At 39.6% G+C, this 23,114-nt stretch overlaps 1 protein-coding gene across 2 annotated transcripts in view; it reads right to left on the bottom strand.

Moving 5' to 3' along the window:
* UBA2 (ubiquitin like modifier activating enzyme 2) overlaps positions 1-23,114 on the bottom strand; it is a 43,770-nt gene that overhangs the window by 10,391 nt on the left and 10,265 nt on the right. The window contains exons 5-12 of one of the 2 annotated variants that reach the window (XM_049863707.1): positions 22,767-22,867; positions 20,957-21,078; positions 14,474-14,541; positions 13,697-13,812; positions 10,163-10,262; positions 9,057-9,223; positions 6,783-6,876; positions 6,582-6,694 (exon numbers count right to left, since the gene is read on the bottom strand). In XM_049863707.1, coding sequence (XP_049719664.1) covers positions 6,582-6,694; positions 6,783-6,876; positions 9,057-9,223; positions 10,163-10,262; positions 13,697-13,812; positions 14,474-14,541; positions 20,957-21,078; positions 22,767-22,867 — 881 coding nt within the window. The remainder of the gene's footprint in view (positions 1-6,581; positions 6,695-6,782; positions 6,877-9,056; positions 9,224-10,162; positions 10,263-13,696; positions 13,813-14,473; positions 14,542-20,956; positions 21,079-22,766; positions 22,868-23,114) is intronic. The other variant, XM_049863708.1, reaches the window with a different exon arrangement.

Below are 23,114 nucleotides of genomic sequence, written 5' to 3'. Positions count from 1 at the left end.
CTCATCCCACGACTTCCATGTGGTGTTACCTGCTAAGGTGATTTAATTCTAAGGGGAGGGCCCCACAGACTCCTTCAAGCCCAAAGGGGTATCTTGAGAGAAGCCCACCTGGAGCCAATCTCTACAGGGAATACTAGTAGCATGGTAGGTCTGAAAAAAAAAAAAAAAAAACTGGACAGGCTAAGTGGGTACAATGAAGGAAGTACAGAAGGATTTATTTGATCTTGGCCTTCACTGGAAGTATGCCAGGAAATCAACAGTGATGAAAACAATTACTAACACTATTACTACTCAAGCTAGCTCTATTAATCCATTCTAATATTAATTTATAAACAAATGAAATCCAGATAACGAGAATCCGTAACAGCCCAAGACAGAGACGGAACTGACCAGGCAAAGAAACCAGAAGGACATTACAGGAAATAGACTCTTTAGTCTGAAACAAGCCATGTCTGTGTGCTCCAAGGGATAACACAGCTACAGGATGAGTTCAGGCTGCTATGAAATGACAGTAATGAAAAACAGAAACTCTTGGAAATTAAAAATAATGACATGCAAAATAAATTAACACACAAACTGAGTCAAAATGGCAGACTGGCAAAATTTTTCTGCACTCCTTTAACCTAAAATTTCAAGAAAAACAAAACAAAAGTGTACCACTACAGACTAGGTTTTTTAAAAAAGAAATTCCAGGAAGTAAATGAATGGGTCCTTTTATCTCAACATTATAGTAAAAAAAGACCTTACCACACCTCCACTCCACCCCACTTCCCTCTGAAAACAGCTGAAGATAGTGACTACAAAATTTATTGGAAAATTAAAAAGAAAAATTTATTTTCTTGTTGTTGAGAATATACACAGCAAAATATCTAATTCAACGATCCGTGCATGTTCAGTTCGGTGACACTGATTACATCCTCCTAGTTGTGCAGCCATTCTCATCCTTTTCTGAGTTGTTCCTCCTCCATTAACAACCTCACTGCCCCTAAGGTTCCTGTCTAATCTTCCCAGCTGCTGTTGTCAATTTGACTCCATACAGATAGTTCTTAAAGGAGCATAATGCTTAAGGCAGACTTCTTTTTTTTTTTTTAACCAGTTATGCTAAACTACTGTTTGGTTTTAAAGACTTCAGGGGATATTTTTGGTTTAAGGTTTAAAGAGTACACAGGGCAACAGTTTCAGGGGTTCATCCAGCCTCCATGGCTCCAGAAAGCCTGAAATCTACAAGAATTTGAAATTCAGGTCTGCATATTTCCCCCTTTTGATTCTTCAATAGAATCTGTGCTCAAAATGTTCAGTAGTGGTAGCTGGGCACCATCCACTTCTGGTCTCAAGGCAAAGGAGGCAGTTGTTCATGGACGCGATTAGCCACACATTCCATTTCTGCCTCCTATTCCTGACTCTCCTCCTTCCTCTGTTGCTCCAGGTGAATACAGACCAACTGTTGTGCCTTGGATGGCTGCTTGCAAGCTTTTAAGATCCCAGGCACTACGCAAAGAACTAGGAGGCAGAACAGAAGCACCTAAACATGTTATTAGGCCAATTAACTGGGATGTCCCATGAAGCAACCCTAATCCTCCAAACCAAGAAACCTAATCCCACGAGGTATATGGATGCACAGAAGCAGCCTCAGCAGCTACTTCTTTTTTGGGGTCATTGTCATAAGTATGTCTATCACTCGACTTGTGCCAACTCACGTTTCTACAGGTATACGACTTACTGACAGCACTCAAAATCATCGGTTGTGTAACCCTACCCTCAATCAATGAGATCTTCCCATTACCATAAACTGAAACTCAGTACTGCGTAAGCAATATTCCCCCCTCCCCAGTAACCACGTCTCTATACATTTGCCTTTTTTTTGTCTTTTTATATAAGAAAGGCCGTATAATATCTGCCCTTTTGTGACGGGCTTGTCTGTAACTCAGCATAGTGTCTTCAAGCTCCACCCACATTACAGCATATATAAAGACTTCACTTCCGGACCCGTTATCCATTGCTGGTGGGAATGCAAAATGGTACAGTTGTTGTGGAAAACAGTGTGTCGGTTTCTAAAAAAAACTAAAAAATAGAACTACCATAAACTCAAAACTAAAAAACTCCATATGACCCTGCGATTCCACTTCGAGGCATATACCCGAAAGATTTGAAAGCAGAGACTTAAAAAGACAACAGTCTAAAGTGGAAACAACCTAAATGTCCACCAACAGACGAATGGATAAACAAAACGTGGTACATACATACAATGGAATACTACTCAGCCAGCAGGAGAAATAAGTCTTGATAAACATTACAGTATGAATGGAGCTGGAAGATATTATGCTGAGTAAACTAAGTCCGTCACAAAAGGACAAATATGACCTCATACATATAAAAAGACAAGAAAAGGCAAATGTACACATACAGACCAAAGTTTATTAGTGATTACCAGGGGTGGGAGGGAGGAAGGAAGGGGGTTAACAGTGATGAAAAAAATTACACTAATCAGGGTAGGTTTGCACAGCCAACTACTGTAATGGCTGTCAGTAAGTTCTACACTTGTTAACAAGCTGAATTGGCAAAAGTTGTGTGATAAAACATATTTACGATGACAAACACACACACACACACACAAAGAGAGTGGCTGTTGAGCCTGCTTATGTACAACAAAACACCTCATGGGACATCCCAGGTAACTGGCCTATTAATAATGTGTTTAGTGCTTCTGTTCCACCTCTGAGTTCGTTGCATAGTGTCTGGGTCTTAAAAGCTTGCAAGTGGCCATCTAAGTCACAATTGGTCTCTATTCATCGGGAGTAACAGAGGAAGAAGGAGAGCCAGGTATAGTAGGAGGAAATGAAATGCGTGGCTAATTACCTCCACAAACAACTGCCTCCTTTGCCATGAGATCAGAAGAACTAGATGCTGCCCGGCTACCATTACTGAACATTTTGATCAAAGATTCCACAGAAGGATCTTGATCAAAAGGGGGAATATGCAGAACCTAATTTCAAATTCTCATAGCCTCTAGATTTAGAGCCACGGAGGGTGGATGTACCTGTTAACTACTGCCCTGAGATAATCTTTAAACCTTGAACCAAAAATATTCCCTGAAGTCTTTTTAAAACCAAACAACAGTTTCGCTTAGTAGTAAAAAAATTAAAAAGTCAGCCTTGAGCAATATGCTCTTTTAAGAACTATCGATATGGGATCAAACTGACATAAAGTTTATGTAAATAAGGGAGGGACAACTCAGAAAAGGAGGGTGAGAATTCAAACGATGTTATCAATGTCACTAAATTGTTCATGCAGAAATGGTTGAACTGTTGTATATTTTGCTGTGTATATTCTCAACAATAACAACAAAGACATCACTTTTCCTGGCTGAGTAGTACTGCGCTGTATTTTTACACCTTGGGGCTATTACGAATAGTGCTGCAATGAACACTGGTGCACAAGCTTCTCCTGACACTCTTGTCAAGTCTCTGCTTTCAAGTCTTTTGGGTATATACCTATTACGCCAGGTCATATGGTAGTTCTAGAACTGGTGGTGCAGTGGTTAAGACTTTGGCTGCTAACCAAAAGGTTGGTGGTTTGAACCCACTAGCAGCTCCACAGAAGAAAGATGTGGTGGTCTAGTTCCATCAAGATGACAGCATTGGAAATCCTATGGGGCAGTTCTACTCTGTCCTATAGGGTCGTTATGAGCCTGAATCGACTCAAAAGCAATGGGTTTGGGAGTTTTAGTTTTTTCAGAAACCACTATACTGTTTTCCACAATAACTGTACCCTTTTGTATTCCCAACAGCAATGGATAAATAAGGGTTCCAATTTCCCCACATTCTTACCAACACTCATTATTTTGTTTGCAGTGAAATGGTATCTCGTGGTGGTTTTGATTTGCATCTTTATGATGGCTAACGATGTTAAGCGTCTTTTGATGTGTTCAGCGGGCACCTGAATGTCTTCTCTGATGAAATGTCTGTTCAAATTCTTTGCCCATTTTATGATTAGGTTTTATCTGTCTTTGTTAAATTGTTCCAGTTTTGGTTATTAGAGTCTTACTGGATATGTGGTTTCCCAAGATATTCTCCTAGTTCATAGCTTGTCTTTTCACTTTTTTGTTTAAGTCTTTGGATGAACAAATTTTTCAATTTTTATGAGGTCTCATTTATTTGTCTGTTTGTGCTTTTGTTATATTAGATAATCCACTGTTAAAAGCTAAGCCTGACAGTGTTGCCTCTACATTTTCTTCTAAGAATTTTATGGTTTTAGGTTGCACATTTGGGTCCTTAATTCATTTTTAATGTGTTTCTACGTGTGGTGTGAGGCATGGATCCTGCTTCATTTTTTTTCATGTGGAAATCCAGTTTTCCCAACACCGTTTATTGAGGAGACTCATCTTTCCCCGTTGAATGGACTTAGCATCCTTGTCAAAAATCACTTGACCACAGATGTGTGGGTTTGCTTCTGGACTCTCCATTCTATTGCATTGGTCTGCTTGTCTAATGTTAAACCAGCATCAGGCAGTCTTGATCACTATAGCTGCATAATATGTTGGAATATTAGGAAGTGTGAGTCATCCAACTTTGTTCTTCTCATTTAACTTTGTTTTAGCTATTTGGGGACCCTTGCCATTCCACAGAAAGTTGAAGATTGGTTTTCCCATTTCTGTAAAGGCTGTTGGAATTTTGATCGGGACTGCGTTGAATCTATATATTGCTTTGGATAGTACTGACATCTTAACAGTATTAAGTCTTCCAATCCATGAACATGGAACATCTTTCCATTCAAATCTTCCTTAATCTCTCTCACCAGTGTTTTATAGTTTTCATTGTGTAAGTCCTTTACATCCCTGCTTAAATTTATCCCTAGGTATTTTACTCTCTTAGATGCTATTGTAAATGAACTGTTTCCCTAAGGAAGTTTTTTTTGCATTGCTGACTTGGTAAGAAAGCAAATTACCTTCAGACACTCAAGTTTAATATAGAATGGAGGCAAGACTCCAGAGTTGCTCTAGTCTTAAAAGTTAAAACCTAGCCCTTTATGAACTCTTATAATAAATGTTACGGATTGAATTGTGCCCCCCAAAATTATGTGTTGTAAATCTTTACCCTTATACCTGTGGATGTAATCCCATTTTGGAATGGGGTTTTCTTTTTTGTGTTAATGAGCTGTAAGTATGTCTTAGGACAATTACTTTCGAGATACAAAAAGAGCAGATTAAGCACAGAAGCAGGGCAGCACAAATGGGGAAGAGAGATGCCCTGCCACATGAAGATGGCCAAGGAACCTAGGACAGAAGCTGAAAAGAGACAATGACCTTCCCCCTAGAGCTGGCAGAGAGAAAAAGCCTTCCCCTAGAGCCAGTGTACTGAATTCAGACTTCTAGCCTCCTAAGTTATGAGAAAATAAATTTGTCTATTAAATCATCTAATTGTGGTATTTCTGTTATAGCAGCACTAGGTAACTAAGACAACAGGAGACCCTTACATAAAGCAAGGACTTGGAAGGGGAGGAGAATGGAGAAGAGAAGAAAAATATCTTCGCCACAGAAAGAAATAGCAACAAAAACTGTACTTCGATGCTCAGAGGAGAGGAGAAATGTCTTCTTAGAATTCATTACAGTGAGATAGCTCTCGTGCAGATTTGCTGTCTGAACACACACACATGTATTTATATATATATACACACATATATATATTCAGACAACAAACCTGTATAAGTAATATGGGTTAAAAAACATAAAGTAGAGAATTTAAAAGTGGTCCCAGATTGACAGTACCCAAGGCACCCGGATGTAAACACAAATCCTCTTTGAAGAAACACACCTTAAACACTTCGATGGATCCTTAAAGAATTACCACAGATACAATTCTAACAAACACTAATTCAGTAAAAAAAAAAAACAAAAAACCATAAACTACATAACACACAAGTAAACAAGTCACCATGAGAGAGAGAGCAGAAACGACAGCAGACTCACCTATAAAGATTTCAGATATTAACATTTACTAAAGAATATAATTTTAAAATAAAACAGGAGAGACTATAAAATGACCAAGCAAAACTTAAAAACCATAGAGAACTCTTATAATTGAAAAACAATTGTGGGGGAAGAACAAAAACAAAACCCAGCGCCGTCAAGTTGATTCTGACTCATAGTGACCCTATAGGACAGAGAAGAACTACCCCATAGAGTTTCCAAGGAGCACCTGGTAGATTCAAACTGCCAACCCTTTGGTTAGCAGCCGTAGCTCTTAACCACTATGCCACCAGGGGGGAGGGGACTTCCTAATGTAAGGATCCAGAGCATGAGTTCATCCAAGAACTCAGTGAAACTGGGAATATGAGAGGCGAACCAACTCCTGCTTCCATTGACCAGACAAACCTAAGAGAAGCAAGTGTGCTTTCCCTTCTGTGGTTATTTCTACACGGCTTAGCGCTAAACATGCACTCACAGGATAACTGGAAAAATTACTTTTCCATTGCTTTAAGCCAATTTTATTGTTTGAATACTGAAAATTGTCTATTTAAAGTGCTTTTTATAACTTCCTTTAAAAAAGAGGTTGGAAAAAAAAAAACGCCAACAGAATACTCACCGCCCTACATTGGTCTATTTTCCCTGCGAGGATCTTCAGCCCTTCTAGTACTATCAGCCCAGCGATCACTGCATTCGTTGTGGCGACTGCAGGAATGATGTTCCCTGCCATTGCTGGGGAAGGTGAACATGTTTAGTTCTTAAAAAAGGAAAAGCAACTCTGAAGTCTGGATGATAAAGATTCAAATATAAAATAACTTACATTTTATATCAAATCTGCTCTTCATATTCATACTGAAAATATGCATTCTGAGGTTTGCGGCAGAGGTGACAAAATCCATCGCAGACGGGTCATCCTGCCAATAATATCAACAACTGAACAAGTCTTCCCACAGATTTACTACTCTGACAAAGCCTTAACTTTCAGAATACTTTCACATGCTTGTAACATCACACACAGTCAACCAGAACAAGGGAAGGGCTTGAAGGAGAGGCGGGTCAGGCTGGGCTTAGAGTAAGGCTTAATGAGTAGGGCAGGGTCTCACCAGCAGCTTCTCTGACCCAGAAATGCAGGTTGACAAGAGCACCAAGAGCCATCAGGCTTCCAAGAAATCACTCCTGCTTAAGCAAACGCATGAGAGACCAATTCCACTCACTGACAATGGCAACGCTCTCCTGGGTATCAGTCGGTAATGAGAAGGTTGCCTGACACACACAGAATCCAAGCAAGGAGGCAGAGATTGTTCTGAGAAAGCTATTTCACTAAAGCCTCATAAAAGCCTGGACTACTCCAGCTGAGCAGCAGAATATGTTGTTGTGTGCCACTGAGTCGACTGTGACTCACGGCAATCCTTTGTGACTGATTAGAACTGCCCCATAGGGTTTCCCACACCACACCACCCACCCAGTGCCGTCGATTCGATTCCGACTCATAGCGACCCTATAGGCCAGAGTAGAACTGCCCCTTAGAGTTTCCAAGGAGCGCCTGGCGGATCTGAACTGCCAACCCTTTGGTTCTCAGCCGTAGCACTTAACCACTATGCCACCAGGGTTTCCTATAGGGTTTCCCAGGCCATAATATTTACAGAAACAGTTCACCAGATGATTTCTCCCGTGGAGTGGCTGGTGGATTCGAACCACCAGCCTCCTGGTTAGCAGCTGAGCGCTTAACCATTGTGTCACCAGCAGAATATACATTTCTAGTAATCGGATACATGCCTCCCCAGAAATCTTGCCTTTGGGCTCCCCCTTCTCCAAACTCCCTCCACGTACACCAGTTTCCTTCTATATATGCTGTTTCTCAGATACGGCCACACATTAAAACTTTCCGTTTACTATTTGCATTCTTCCTAAAACTATATCCTCGTCTCTTTAATTAGATTTCAGCAAGGCTTCCTGCACTGAACAGAGATACTACCTTAGACTGGAATTCAAAAGCACCACAGTACAGAAGAAACAGCTTGACTGGATGTGGGTTCTTTTATATATGCTTGTGAGCAAGCTGTGCAACCGTCAGTCAGTCATAGCCTCCCTGAAGCCAAAATTCTTTCACCTCTTAAACAGCAAAAATCATATCCACGTCTCATACCGTCGTAGTGAGGACTAAGTACCCAACACAGCGCCCGCTAGGCAGTTTGCTAATCACAGCCATCACTCACACAGGGTAACAATTCCCAGTCCTGAGGGTCCTTTATTTAGCCCTTATGTACGATGACAACTTCACAAATTACTAATAATAATGAAAATATTTTTACAAAATATGCTTTAAAGAACATAAACCCCAAACTTATGTTTAGAAGAATCCACAAGAATCTAAATTTACTAGCTTCATTTTGGATGTCTGATTCAACCAAGTTCTAAAATTTGCACACACACTTGCTATCTTAGGTTTCCAAAAGTGGCCAAATTCTTTTCCCTTTAAAGCCCAGGACAAATCTTCACCTTCGTAGGAATATATAACCTTTATCAGACAAATCACTTACAGCCACAAAAGATATCGACCACAATAAAAATTAAGCAAAATCAACTCATACAAATCTCAAAATATGACATCTGACTACAAAACACTATAAAGTACTATTTCCGCTCCAAGAATCACATCTTATTTTTGCCTTGAGAGGGTTGGCTTTATAAAAAGACAATTTTAATACTTTCAAGGTCAGACTAGGCTAATGAGCAACTGTCTCCAAAAATTTTATTAGCTTCTCATAAGTTCTATTAACAAATCTATGTAACATACACAAGAAGTCTGAGTCTGTCTTCTTAAGTTGGTGACACATTTACTCCGATAAATTTACACTTCTCCAGTCAGCATAATTTAACCACGCACACGTGACCAGAATCTAAAATGAGGTTTTACAGCATCGCTGGAATTCATCTACAGTTCGCATCACGAGAGATGAAAAACAGCCAAACAAAATGTAACATATTTTCTCAAAATCGGGTAGAACAGATGATATCCAAAAAATTCTAGCTTGTATTACAGTTGAAGAAATATATGTTTACTATATAATTGCCACACATTATCAAAACGAACCTTGTCCCATATGAGCTCAGCTCCATCCCCTTTTTCGGCTAAGTGAACCCTCAAAGTCTCAATGCTTTTTGAAAAAAGGCTTGCATAGCTCTTTACATCTAGAACCTGCTGGTCTTTCAGACCTAACTGGGGTTCATTTTGTTGATCTGATGCATTGGTTTCTTCACCTATGGAAATATTAAAAATTTCACTATTAAAACATCATTCATTTACTGTGTCGCATTTAACAATTCAGTACCTGACCAATAAAAAAACTGACAAAACAAAACAAATTCCATTAAAATAATCATCACTACAAGTATCTGTACAAGAAAACTGCTAAAATTGAGGTGGAAAAGGTCCAAGTGCACCTCACAGGTTTACTGGGGGACTCAAGGGATATGATGTACAGAAGTATCATGCCCAGCACATAACACTCATGAAGTGGACACTATCAGAACCACACTTAAAGTGGTCCAGGAAGTTAAGTAACCCATATTGTCCACAACTGCTCCAAACTGTCAACCCAGGTTTCCTGGGGGACCCTTTACATTCCAACAGAGGCTATGCTGTGCATGAATTAAATGTAATACAGTTCAGAGACAGGAGGGACAAAAATGGGGGGAGAGGGAATGGGCTAAGTACTGTAGTCACTATTGTGGTAGTTTTTCATATTTAAAATGATAAATGTGCTTCTAAATTAATCTTAAAGAGGTAATCACAGAAGAACACAGTGATGTATGCACATGTAGAACGCGTCAGAACACTTTAGCTATTTCACTGAAAATCCGAAACAACTAAATGTCAATCAATAAGGAACCAGTTAAATAATACTGACTGAAAAAAGCAGGGTCAGAGTATTAAATCGTAGGACTCCACTTACGGAAGGTGTATACAGGACTGTCTGTGTCTGCGCAGTGAACTACCAGAATGTTCCCTAAAATACTTCTCTTTCTCTAGGTGATGGGACTTAAAGTCATTTTTCTTCTCCATGCTTCTTTGAATTGTCTGAATTTCTTCCCATGAACATACACCATTTTCAAGATATAACAGGGCCACTTAAGGCCTTTAGGTGTGGTAATTTCCAGCCTAAGTATCTCAAAGACTAAAGTGTACCCTTTCTTTACCTTGACTCTGTACCTCAGCCCAGTCCAAGGGAACTGGAGGCTTCCTTTTCCGCCACAATTTGTCCATGGTCAACAGATACCTGATATCATCTTTAAAAAGCTTAAAAAAAAAAATAAAAAGGTAAATCCCAATGAAGGTACAGTCCCTATGCTGATAAAATATAACAAATTCAATGCTGTTTTATCATAAATATTATGCTGTGAAACCTGTATACTTTAAAGACCCATGCTTTATGCTAACAGGTTTTCAAAAGAAAAGTTTAAACCTACTTTAAAAGCAAATTGTACACAGACCCATGTATTTAGAACAGATAAACACAGAGATGCCTGGGGAAAGCCAGGTGAGAAATCTCTCAAGTGGGCTGACTACCTCTGCCCTCCCCAAGTTGCCTCCCCAAAGTCCTAAAGCGCCAAAGATCAGTCTGAGCCACAATCATACAAATCAGGGCTAAATAAACACACAAATGCCAAGTCCACAAGAAGAGAAGCACAACTTCAAGAATGTAATCGATGACAATGAACTGTACGTGTAGAAACTGTAGAACTGGTATATGTTCTGCTGTATGTATTTTCAACAAACATTAAAAAAAAGAATATAATTACTGAGCCCAGAGACACCACTTATCAAAACCTCCAAGCCCATGGGTTCATGCCAATAAGGCATACACATGCTAAAAGTAAAGTGCTCAATGACAGGGTTTCGTAAGTATCTCCATCATCTTCGAAATGTACCCCCTCCTCAAAAAGAGCAAAAAACCCTCACACAAGAAATAACAAAAGTTATTATTACAACAACACTACCACATGTAGGCTGAGAGACTGCTACACACCAGCAAATGAAAACATGCTAGAACTACAGGTGGTACCAATATTTTCACTCTCCTTACCTGCATTTTCTATTATTGGCTGATTTAGCATACTTATTGGGTAAATAAAAACATATCAGAACTATTTTTACCAAAATATGCTCAATTCAATGATTATTTATTGAACATCTCTGACCCTTTAGAAAACAAGCCAAATACACAAATAATTCGAATACAATTCAGTGTGAAAATCACACAAAGCCTTGAATACTATGAGGATTCAAGGGAAGACAAATTTAAAATTCTATCTGTCTGAATGAGGGTTCAAGGAGAAATAACACATGAAATGGGGTTACAGCACCCTGATTTGCGGAGTGGGTAACAAATATAGCTGGAGGCATTTTATGGAGGGCCTTGAATGCTGGGCTGAAAAGCCAAGTATGAAATATCAACACACCCTCAGGATTCTGTCCTGAACCATCTTCTCACTCTATACTCTCTCCCTGATAAATCTCACCCATTCCCATTAATTATGACAACTGATGTGGTTTGGCTTATAAACCTATGAATCCCAATCATTTCCCTAGCCCAGGCATCTCTACCAACCACTGACCACCTTCTCTTTAATGTTCCACAGAAATCTCAAATGTTCAAAACTGAATGTATCACCTTCTCCTACCCCACCCGACATGTATATCTGCTTCCCACCTCACCTATCTCAGTGAATGGCACCTAGAAGTCCAGGTGTCCACCAAGAAACCAGCTATCATTCTTGGTTCCTCACTGTTCCTCTCACCTCAAACGTCCAAAGTCCTGTTGAGTCTACTTTCCCTCCGTGCTCCACCGGGAATGCGTTGTAGTTCAGATTATTCTGGCACTGCACAACCTCAGGGAGCCAAGTTCCACGTTGGTTATGATACGGATGTAACTCCCTAGAGTGGTACAGCGCACAACCTCCACACCCTGACAGTGATCCTACTGAGTACCTTTCAATGGACTTCCACTGTCCCGGTGTAACACTTGTCAGGTGGACTACAAAATCCTGTCTGATCTGGCCTCTGCTTACCTGTCCAGTCATCTCTCTCCACTCCCCTTTAATGGGTGATTATTCCTGTTCTTCATCCTGACACTTCCTGCACTCCCATTCCCACCCTTATTCCTTCAAGTCCTGGGTTTAAATGCCACCTCCTCTAAAAAGCCTCTCTTGAACACTTAAACTAGGTCTACTTATTAAAGAGTTCTACTGCGTCTGAACTTAAGTCATAAACTCTGAATCCGAAATTACTTGTTCAGTGTTTGACGTCCCCACTAGACTATGAGGTTAGCCTATACAGCAGGGACCCTTTCTTCTGTCTTCACCATGAGCTCCTTGTACTTAAAGCAGTGCCTGGCACATAGCAGTTGTTTAAAAGGACCTGCTCATCAGCGGACTGGAGTTGTACTTCAGATTACTCTACATTCAAATGATGCTCAGGTTGGAACAGAAACAGGTGCTAGGAAGACCAGTTTGGAAAATATCACCACTGTCCGATGACAGAGTTTGGTGCATCTTCAAGTGTAATCATTTTTTAAGGAAAAGACTGTAATAAGGGAATAAATGCAAAAGGTTTAAGAGTCAGCCTGTGACATCCGTTACCACTGAGAAAAGAGATTAAGCATAAGCTGGGGGGCGGGGGGGAGGGGAGGCAGTAGGCCATTTGTTCAGGACAGTGGGACACGTGTATGTCTGAATGCAAAAAGAAGGAGCTAAGAAAGAAGAGATCCAAGATGCAGGCCAGAAAGAAAATGCTGTTGGGAGAATAAGGCACAAGGACGCGCGTGCGCGCACGCACGCATGCACACACACACGCGCACACACACACACGCACGCACACACACACACACACACACATCACCAGGCTGAAGAGCTGGCCTTCACTGAAAGAGACTTTTTTCTCCCCAACAAAAGAAATGGAAAAGGTAAAAGATTCTGCAGTGAAGAGAAAACATTCTCTCAACAGGTTAATTATGTTCAATGGGGTGAAACCTGTTAACGTATCCTTAAGGTCACATGCTTAGCATGAGGGTGGTAAGAGTAGATCAGGCAATTTAAGGCGAGCTGATGAAGTTTCACGAGCTGATGAAGTTTCACGTACCTGCTGTGAGGAACATGCTAGAGTCAAGGCAGAACAAATGAAAAGACATATACGGCCTGAGGACCTGGCTAAGCAACAGTCAGGTGGTCCCAATTAACACAGTCTGGTAGAGTACTCAAAATATTCAGCAGGCCAGTAATACACACTGATGAAGAGGGATTCCGCCAAGAGAAGAACAAGAGGCTTAGGGATTCAAGGCCGATTTAAAATGAGTCAATCAAATCGCCAAGAGAAATGACTAGAACAAGACAGAGATGTGTAAAGACAAGCGGCAGCAGGAATCAGAGGTCAGTTATGATGAAAATGAAGTTCAGTGAAAGTGAGAGGAAAAGACGACCAAGAAAAGAAGGTATAAAGCAAACGTCTGTATTTTATCTGCCACAGAGATGATAGACCAGTTTGGTATAGCTACTGAAACTTCAAAACCTGTTTATCTTGACATCATTCATCAATGTATCATGACAGCATTTGGCATATACACAGAAAGAGTACGCTAACCTCAGTTTCGTATACAAACAAAACTAAACAGAACTAAATAAAACAAACAGAATGAAAACAATACTATCCACAATTACAAACAAAGCAAAGCTAACCTTGGTAAAAAGTTTGACTGGGTCATACCCAGTTGACTTAGCCCACTCCTTAGTGGAAACACGTTTAATGTCACCATCTTCATTAGATGCTCTCGCTTCAGCTTCCATTGGTTCCCCTTCAAAATAAACAACATTTTATTTTTAACTGCAATAAATATGAAACTGAGTTCTTACCCACCCTCTGGGAGGGTCATTCACGGAGGTCACCTATATGTGACACACTCTAAGTTCCAGTAGAAAGGATTACAACACACTCATCAGCATCTTTTCCGTCTCATTTTCTGAAGGTCACAGACCTGGACCCAGAGCAGGAACAACCCACAGACCAGATGTCTGACCTTAAGGAACTCAATTCTTCTGTACCTTGATTTCTTCACCAGTAAAATGGAGCTAATCTTTTAAAACGTTGTTTTAAAAATTAAATGACACATATTAAGCGTGTAACCTTATCTGGCTTGTAAAGAGATAACCAGCAGACATCAAGTTAATGACGACGCAGGGCGACCCCGTGTACGTCAGAGCTGACCTGTGCTCCATGGAGTTTTCAATGGCTGATTTTTTGGAAGTAGATCACCAGGCCTTTTTTCCGAGGTGCCTCTGGGCAGACTCAAACCGCCAACGTTTTGGTTAGTAGTCGAGTACATTAACGGTCTATACCACCCAGGGTCTCCAGTCTACCAGCAACCTTTGTTTTCCCTCTTAAAGCTGTCAATATTAAACCAGTAAAAGAAGGGCCTCAGTCACTGACAAAACAACACACCCCAACGCGTCACTCACAGGCAGCTTCTGGGTCAGCTCTGTCGGGAGACACTTCTTGATCGGCATCTTCTTCCCCGAACAACTGGCTGTAATTTGAAAGCAGTACATATTAGGCAGAACAAAATATCCTGAACAAACATGGTTTCTTTTTCCTACTTTCCTTACAAGCACCTAATGAAATATCAAAGGTTTAGCAGGGATGAAGACTGAACGACTGATAAATTACACTCTATAAACTCAAAAGGATTACGGCCATCTTTTGGGTAGCTTGCACCCTCATTTCAACTACAACACAAGCAAGGCTAAATTCCACCCATCGAGGAGCCCTTGCAGCGCAATGGTTAAAGTGCTCAAATGCTAACTGAAAGGTTGGTGATTTGAAGCCACTAGCCGCTCCATGGGAGAAAAACGTGGCAGTCTGCTTCCATAAAGATTACAGCCTTGGAAACCGGACAGGCAGTTCTACTCTGTCCTATGGGGTCAGGACGAGTGGGAATTGACTCAACTGTAGTGGGTTTGCTTTTTTTGTTTTCAACTCATCATCTAGGCTCTATAAACTCCTGTGTTAATGTCTTTGATCAATAAATATGTGAAATGCCTTTACATTCCAACTTAGGTGACACTCAAACACCAGAACAACATTTATGAAGTACAACTGCAGTTGGCTGTTCAACAAACATCAAGTACCTACTATGCCCCAGGCACTGCTCTACCTTGAAGAAACTCAGCAGCGAACCAGACTGATTTTTGTGTGTGCTGGTGTATATTTTACTGCTAAATAAGGTCTTAAGAAACAAATAAAAATACTAAGCTGAGATTCTTTTTGTAAACTACTTATCTAGAAAGTAGGGAAGAAAGTTATCCTAAGGGAATCCTTTGTACAGTTTTTAAAAACCCAAACAACCCTATCACTCTGACACTCTCTACCAGATAATGCTCAGCTGTTTCCCCAAGTGGCTGTACCAATTTACATTCCCACAAAGGCCCACGAAAGAGTTCCTATCCGTTCACTTCCTCTCCAGACTTAACACTCTGCCAAACTAAAACCCAAAAGCAAACCTACTGCCAATTCCAACTCACAGCAACCCTAGAGGACAGAGTAGAATTGCCTTATATGGTGTCCAAGCTATAAACCTTTATGGAAGCTGACTGCCACATCTTTTTCCTGTGGAGTGGCTGTTGAGTTCAAACTGCCGACCTTTGGGTTGGCAGCGGAGCACTTTAACCACTGTGCCATCAGGGTTCCTTTGTACTGTACCCTAAAGCTAGAAACAAAACAAAAAAACCCCGTTGCTGTCAAGTTGATTCCGACTCATAGTGAGTGACTCTATAGGATCCCCAAAACTAGTGAGTATAAAACAGTCTCTCATTGTGGTTTTATTTTCAAATCTGCTAGTTAGTCCTAAGGTTGAACACGTGTTCATTTGGTTATTGCGTATTTAGGCTTCCCTTTAACTGAAACATCTGTTCATATTATTTTTGTCGGGTTGTCTTTTTCTTATCGATTACAGGAATATATTCTGGATCACAATTGTTGGTTGATTATATGTTGCAAATATTTTCTCCCATAAAATGGCTTATTTATATATCATTTGATGTCTTTAGATGAAAAAAAGATGTTATTGATGAATTTTAACCTATCAATCCTTTCTTTCACAGTTAGCACTTTTTGTATATTTTAAATCATTCCTTACTCTTGAGGATAAAGATTTTCTCTGTATTATAAGATTTTTAAGTTTTGTCTTTCACATCTCAACACTTAATCCTTCTGGACTTAATTTTTCATATTGTTTGAAGCAGGGGACGATTTGTTTTTTTCCCCTATGAATAACCACGGTCCTCCTTTCATTTAATCCTTCTCATCTATGACCTACGATGCAACCTCAGTCATGCATCACTTTTCCTTATACACAAGGCCCTGCTTCTGCGCTCTATATTCTGTCCCGATGGTTCATTTTTCTAGCCCTACACCAACGCACTAAATTATTTTTTGCACGTATTAAATCTTGACACCCGTTAGAGCAAGTCTTTCCAACTTATTCTTCTCCAAGAATGTTTTGGCTCCTCTCATGTCTTATTCTTGCTTATGAACTTTAGAATCAGGTGGTCGATTTCCAATAAAATACCCTGCTGAGTTTCAATCAGTAGTGCATTGACTCCATAAGCCAATTAAGAGATAAATGACATACTGACAATATTGGGACTTTCCATCCATGAACGCTCTTCCTCTTTTATTTGGTACTTTTTATGTTCTAACGGTTTTATTTTCCACACTGGGCCTTTGTCATGGATTGAATTGTGTCCCCCAAAAGTATCTGTCAACTTAGCTGGGCTATGATTCTCAGTATTGTGTGACTGTCCACCACTTTATGTGGTTTTCTTATATGTTGTAAATCCTATTGCTATGATGTAATAAGGACGCATTAGTGGCAGTTATACTGATGAGGCCCACAAAATCAGAGAGTGTCTTAAGCCAATCTATTTGAAATATAGGAGAGAGAAGCAAGCAGAGGGATAGGAGGACCTCATACCACCAAGAAAGTAGAGCCAGGAGCAGAGCACATCTTTGGACCTGAGGTTCCTGCGCTGAGATGCTCCCAGACCAAGGGAAAACTGATGACAAGGCCTTCCCTGGAGCTGACCGAGAGAGGAAGCCTCTCCGGAGCCGGTGCCCTGCATCTGGACTTGGAGCCCACTGGACTGTGAGAGAATAAACCTCTCTTTGTTAACGCCATCCACTTGTGGTTTTTCTGTTATAGCAGTCCTAGATGACCAGGACAGCCTTACATACCTTATGAGTCCTGGTGGCGCAGTGGTTAAGAGCTCAGCTGCTAACCAAAAGGTCGGCAGTTCAAATCCACCAGCTGCTCCTTGAAAACCCAATGAGGCAGGTCTACTCTGTTCTACAGGGTCGCTGTAAGTTGGAATCCATCTAATGGCAATGAATCTGATTTTTTGGATTAGTTAATAGGTTGAGAAAATTCTCTTTTCCTCCTACTTCAATAAGAATTTTTCCAAGAAAGTGTTTTTGCTCAATTTTACCAAATGTTTTTTCTACTTCTATACAGATTATATAGTTTCTCTAATTTCTTCAAAGAAGTAAACGACATTTATGGATTTCCTCATGTTAAACCATCATTACATTCCTGGAATAAACACATATTGGTCATGGTATACTTTGTATATGTGATTCTCGATTTGTATGCTATTATTTCATAAAGGACTTTTCCCCTTATATTTAAAAATAAGACTGACTTGTAATTTTCCTTTCTATGCCATAATGCCCTTTGGTATGTCTTACGCTGGGTTCTCTACAGAAGCAAAACCAGTGAAGTGTATGTATATGTACAGAAAGATTTATCTCAAGGAAAGGGGTCACACGGTTGTAGAGGCTGGCAAGTCCCAGGTTTGTCGGTCAGACGTCAGGCTGGAGGCTTCTGACTCCTGTAGCTGCAGGGGCCGACAGACCTAAGATCGGCAGGTAAGATGGCAGGCTGCTGGCTCACAGGCTGTGGAGGCCGATGAATTCCAAGATTGGCAGGTAATACAGCTGGCTGCTGGCTCATGTCCCACGAACTGGAGATCAGGTGATGACAAGCCAGCTGCAAGATCTGGAGCAAGCAAGCAAGCTTTGCCAGAACGTCCATATATATGTACTGGATGCAAGCCACACTCCGAAGGACACTCCCCTGACACATGATTGGCTGATCACATCAGCTCACATCACGGAGGATGACTACATCATTACATAACTGCCAAGCTACATCATTACATAACTGCCAAACCACTGAGAATCATGGCCCAGAAAAGATGACACAGAACCTTAACCATTACAGTATCGAAGACATGTTAGCTTCATGACATGAACTAAGGAGCATTCCTTATTTTAGTATTTCTCTAGGAGAAATAATATTCCTTACAAATTTGGTGGAAATCATCTGTAAAAATCATGAAGGCTTAGTGTACTGCAATTAGAAGAGCTAAAATTACTGATTAAATTTCTCTAAATTATAGCTATTTCTTTTTGGGAGCCTTGGTGGCACAGTAGTTAAGAGCTCAGCTGCTAACCAAAAGCTCAGCAGTTCAAATTCAGTAGCTGCTCCTTGGGAACCCTGTGAGGTAGTTCCACTCTGTCTTATACGGTCACTACGAGGCAGAACTGACTCCATGGCACGAACAAGAACAACATTTCCTTTTTAATCACTTTTGTAAGTTGTTTCTTTTTTTCATTGAATTTATTCGGCTCATTAAATTTTAAATTTATTAGCACCTTCCTCTCGTGCCATTTTCCAGTTTATACTGAGTTATCTTCTTTTTAAAAAGTATTTTATTGTTTTTGGTGAAAGTTTACAAAGCAAGTTCAGTTCCCATTTGACAATCTCCACACCAGCTGTTCAGTAACATTAGTTATGTTTTCCACAATTTCGTTGTGTTCTGGTTGTTCTGTTTCCAGTACTCTAGTTTCCCTGCCCCCTCATCGTCTCATCTTTGCTCAGAGTAAATTTGACTTTTTGGTCTCGTACTGATGGTTCTATAGTGGAGCACCATACTTAGAGGTTAACATCCTTTGCATGCCACTCTATTTCGCTAAAAGGTGATCTCAGTGGAGTTTTGGTTCAGAGTTTAAAGAATACCTTGGGGCAACAGTCTCAGGGATTCCTCTGGTCTCAACTGGTCCAGTTAGTCTGGCTTTATTTAAGAATTTGAGTTTTGTTCTACATTTTCCTCCCATTCTATCTGGGACCATCTATTGTGGCCCCAGTCATGATGGAGAGTGGTGGTAGCCGGACACCATCTAGTTCTTCTGGTCTCAGGATAGATGAGGCCATGGCTTGTGTTGGTTACCAGCCTTTCTTCTCTCAAGATTTTGGTTACCTTCTCATCATTTTGCTCCTGATGAGTAGAGACCAAGAGTTGTAGCTTAGACGGCCACCTGAAGCTTTTAAGACCCCAGATACTATTCACTTCACTAGGATGCAGAACATGAGCTTTGTAAACTACATTATGCCAGTTGACTGTGCTGTCTCATGAGATTACAGTCTTAAGCTTTCAAACCAAGGAAACTAGTATCAGAAGGTGTTTGGTTACATCTGAGGAGTCCTGCAGTTGTGTCTTGAACGAACATATTTCCCTGCGCACACATCTCTATTTGCATGTATATAGAGATATTTCTATCTGTTCTCATGTGTGTGTACATCTCTACCTACCTGTATACATACATGCTTATACCCATCTATATGTCATCATATACTCATTTTTGGTCTTTGATGCCATTCAAATTCTTTAGTACAGGCATTCTTTGAGCGTTTCTCAATGACATCATTTACTTCAGTCATGCTGTGCTCACTACACCCACGTTTGGTGCTACTTTTCCCATCACCAAAAACAAGTTATCTACAATGTAAAGCATGCCCCCCCCCCCCCCGGTAACCACCAATAACCCTGGTCTCTTTATATATACCTATTCTTGTCTTCTTATAAAAGTGGGATCATATTTGTCCTTAGATGCTTGAGCATTATGCCCTCCAGGTCCATCCATTTTATATTTCACAGGCTCATCATTGTTCTTTATGGTTGTATGGTACTCCATTATATGAACGTGCCATATCTTGCTTAGCCAGCACTTAAGCTGTTCCTAATTTTTTGCTATTGTGAATAATGCTGCAATGAACATAGGTGTGGCATGAGTGTCCGTCTCTTTTAGCAGATCTCTAGTGTGATATACCTATAAGTGGGAATGTTAGGTCATGGAGTAGTTCTATTTCCAGTTTTTTTTTTTAGGAAATCCCATGCTGTTTTCCGTAGTGGTTGTACCATTCTACAGTCCCACCAGCAATGGATAAGAGTTCCAACTTCCCCACATCCTCCACCAAGGTTTCTGCCACTTTTTATCATTCTAATATGTGCTATATCTGAGATTACGTTCCCTTTTTGGTTCTTATTTATTCCTTCTCTTTCATTTCATGATCAAACTTGTCAGCTATATTTTTATTCTTATCTCGATTTCATCCTTTTACTTTTTAAAAATTTATTCTGTCATTATTTTTCTAACTTAGATTGGATCCTTAGCTCATGCATATTCAGCCCTTGTTCTTTAACTTTTGTATTAAAGCCTGTAAACTGTCCTCCAAATGCCACATGCAGTATTTTCACTGTCAGTCCTGAGTACTTTGAACTTCCATTATGTTCATTTTTTTAACCAATGAGTTATTTATAAGTATAGTTTTATATTTCCCAATGTATATATTTACATTCATTTAGTTACATCCCTGTTGCCAATATCAGACTAAGCTTCTTAAATGGTCCTGGCATAGAACAGGCATGCAATGAGTATCTGTTGATTTAATTAATTCAAGAAAAAATTACAAGAAAGCTACCAAAGCGTTCCTCTGCCATATTGAAAAGAAATAATATTCATCATAAGTACAATCTAAATAAAACTGACCCTCATCTTCTATCATCAATACTTAAAAGTATACCCAGAAATATATACACTCTTACTTGAACAAATACTTTGCCCAAACGATGCAATGAATAGGTTCTGAAGGCGTGTTACGAATTGTACAGCCGGGAAAAGTTCTCTGGGTTGGTTTAGGATGACATTCATAACACTCGGTTACACCCTGGCAATTCAAGAAATGAGAAAAATGTTTCTTAATGGTGGTTTCTCAACATTACAAGGTAATATAATCATAAACATTTCATTCATTCATCTATGTTCCAACTGGATTTTGTATTGCCAAGGAAAATTGAAAATTATCAGCAACTTCAAAATCCTTGTTTCACAGAGAAGACTCTAACACAAAAGCGAATTAGATCAACCATAGTCACACAGCTAAGGTTCAGCCAGGACTCCTGGTCTGGTGAAAATTCCTTATACCAAGCCAAATAAAAGTCACTGTACCTGAATGCCGAATATGAGTTTATCTTGATCACACTAAAGAAAAAAACTACTAAAAAGACAACAGCTTTTCACCCAATAATCTCTCAAAGTTGTGAAACTCAGCTATTTAAACATTCACAGCCACACCCTCAAAATCTCCCAAAATGAAGTCAACTAAGAATATTAATTCCATCAGATATCTAGACACATGGAAAAACCCTAGGTATTACCAAATCAAATTGTCTTTACTTTTATGACATAATGATGAAATTTAAAGTTGCTCCATAAAAAATCTATGTCCTGGAAGTCTATGGCACCTGTGACAATTTTTCAAAACCATGAAATGAATCTTCTCTTTGTCACCTCAGCAATTCTCAACTGGTGTTCTAGGATCATAGTCACGAGGTATAAAAAGCAATGCTGTTCTAATGCTTTAAAAACCAAGACCTCAAAATATTTTAATATAAATCACAACAGATTTAGGGTTTGCTCCATACTACCATTTCTCAGGGCCCCCAGCCTTTTTAGAGTAGCTCTATGGCACACAGCCGTTCCCCATACTGCAGTGGAAAAAAAAAAGAACTACTGCCTTGACCTGTCAGCAGACCCTGAAAGGCCTCCACTGACTCAATTTAATAAACACTGCCAACGCACAACGGTCTTTGCAGAACGATATTAAATAAGCTTCCAAGAGTAACATTTGACAGTTAAAACAAATAGAGCCACAATTTTCAACATGGATAAACTGCCAAAAAATACTGGGCTATAGAAATAACAAATTTTAAGTATAGCGTAATTCCCTTTCTTCATAGTTTCAAAAATACAAAAAAATGATTTTTCAAATTTATCTTATGTTTAATTCCTTAAAAGGACTAAAAAAAAAATTGAACAGCCAATGAGTTACAATGTTGGCATTTTATAAAACTGGGTTATGGATACACAGGTGTCCATTCTATTATTCTCTAGTTTTATCTAAATGTTTGAAATATTTCACAAACACGCCAAAATACTTCGCAGGGTTTTCTTCAGACCTCTGAATGCAGGCTTCTTTAGGCAGACAATAACTTTTTTGAATCGACTCGATGGCACTGGGGCGGGGGGGGTTACCATATACCAACTATATGGTAAACGTGGGACATGTAGTCTGTTTTACAGCTACCAAGAATTTTAAAAGGCAAGTTCATTAAGTTTACCAGTCTGAGAATTTTAGTATGAGCTAAATGAACTGATGGGGTATAGAGTTAACAGGTCTCTCTGCCTATAACATTTCTGGGTACCTTTGCAGAATCCTAACTTTTATAAGGGCATGAAAATTCTTGTCTTGGGTGCTGGCCTGCTCATTTCATACAAATTCAAAGTTTGTGTCTTTCCTTCCTAAGGTCTGAATAAATACTTGCAATGTAAAAAAACAAACAGAATGTTCTTTACCTTTTTGATAATAGTTACTTGTCCAAGATAACCAGCAGTTCCACTCTCAATAAGAGGTACATCAGCTGCCAGACACATCCTATTTACATGGTTGCGGGCAGCTGGACGATAAATCCCAATTAACAAGTTTTTTGGGGAAAAAAAATTAGTTATCTTTAATTAGGATGATGTTCAAGTATACTATTTATTGCTTTTACTTTTATGTGCAATTTTCTTACAGCTATAATCAGAGTAACTCAACTGTTAATTATAAACAAAAACAGACATTCACTTGGGAAAATTTCAAAACACAAGGAAATTATATCACAAATTTACTCCAGAAAAAGCATCCCTAGAATAAGTAAAATT

The sequence above is a fragment of the Elephas maximus genome, chromosome 21 (assembly GCF_024166365.1).
Source record: "Elephas maximus indicus isolate mEleMax1 chromosome 21, mEleMax1 primary haplotype, whole genome shotgun sequence".
NCBI classification, from domain to species: domain Eukaryota; kingdom Metazoa; phylum Chordata; class Mammalia; order Proboscidea; family Elephantidae; genus Elephas; species Elephas maximus.
This window is presented reverse-complemented; position numbering and strand designations above follow the sequence as displayed.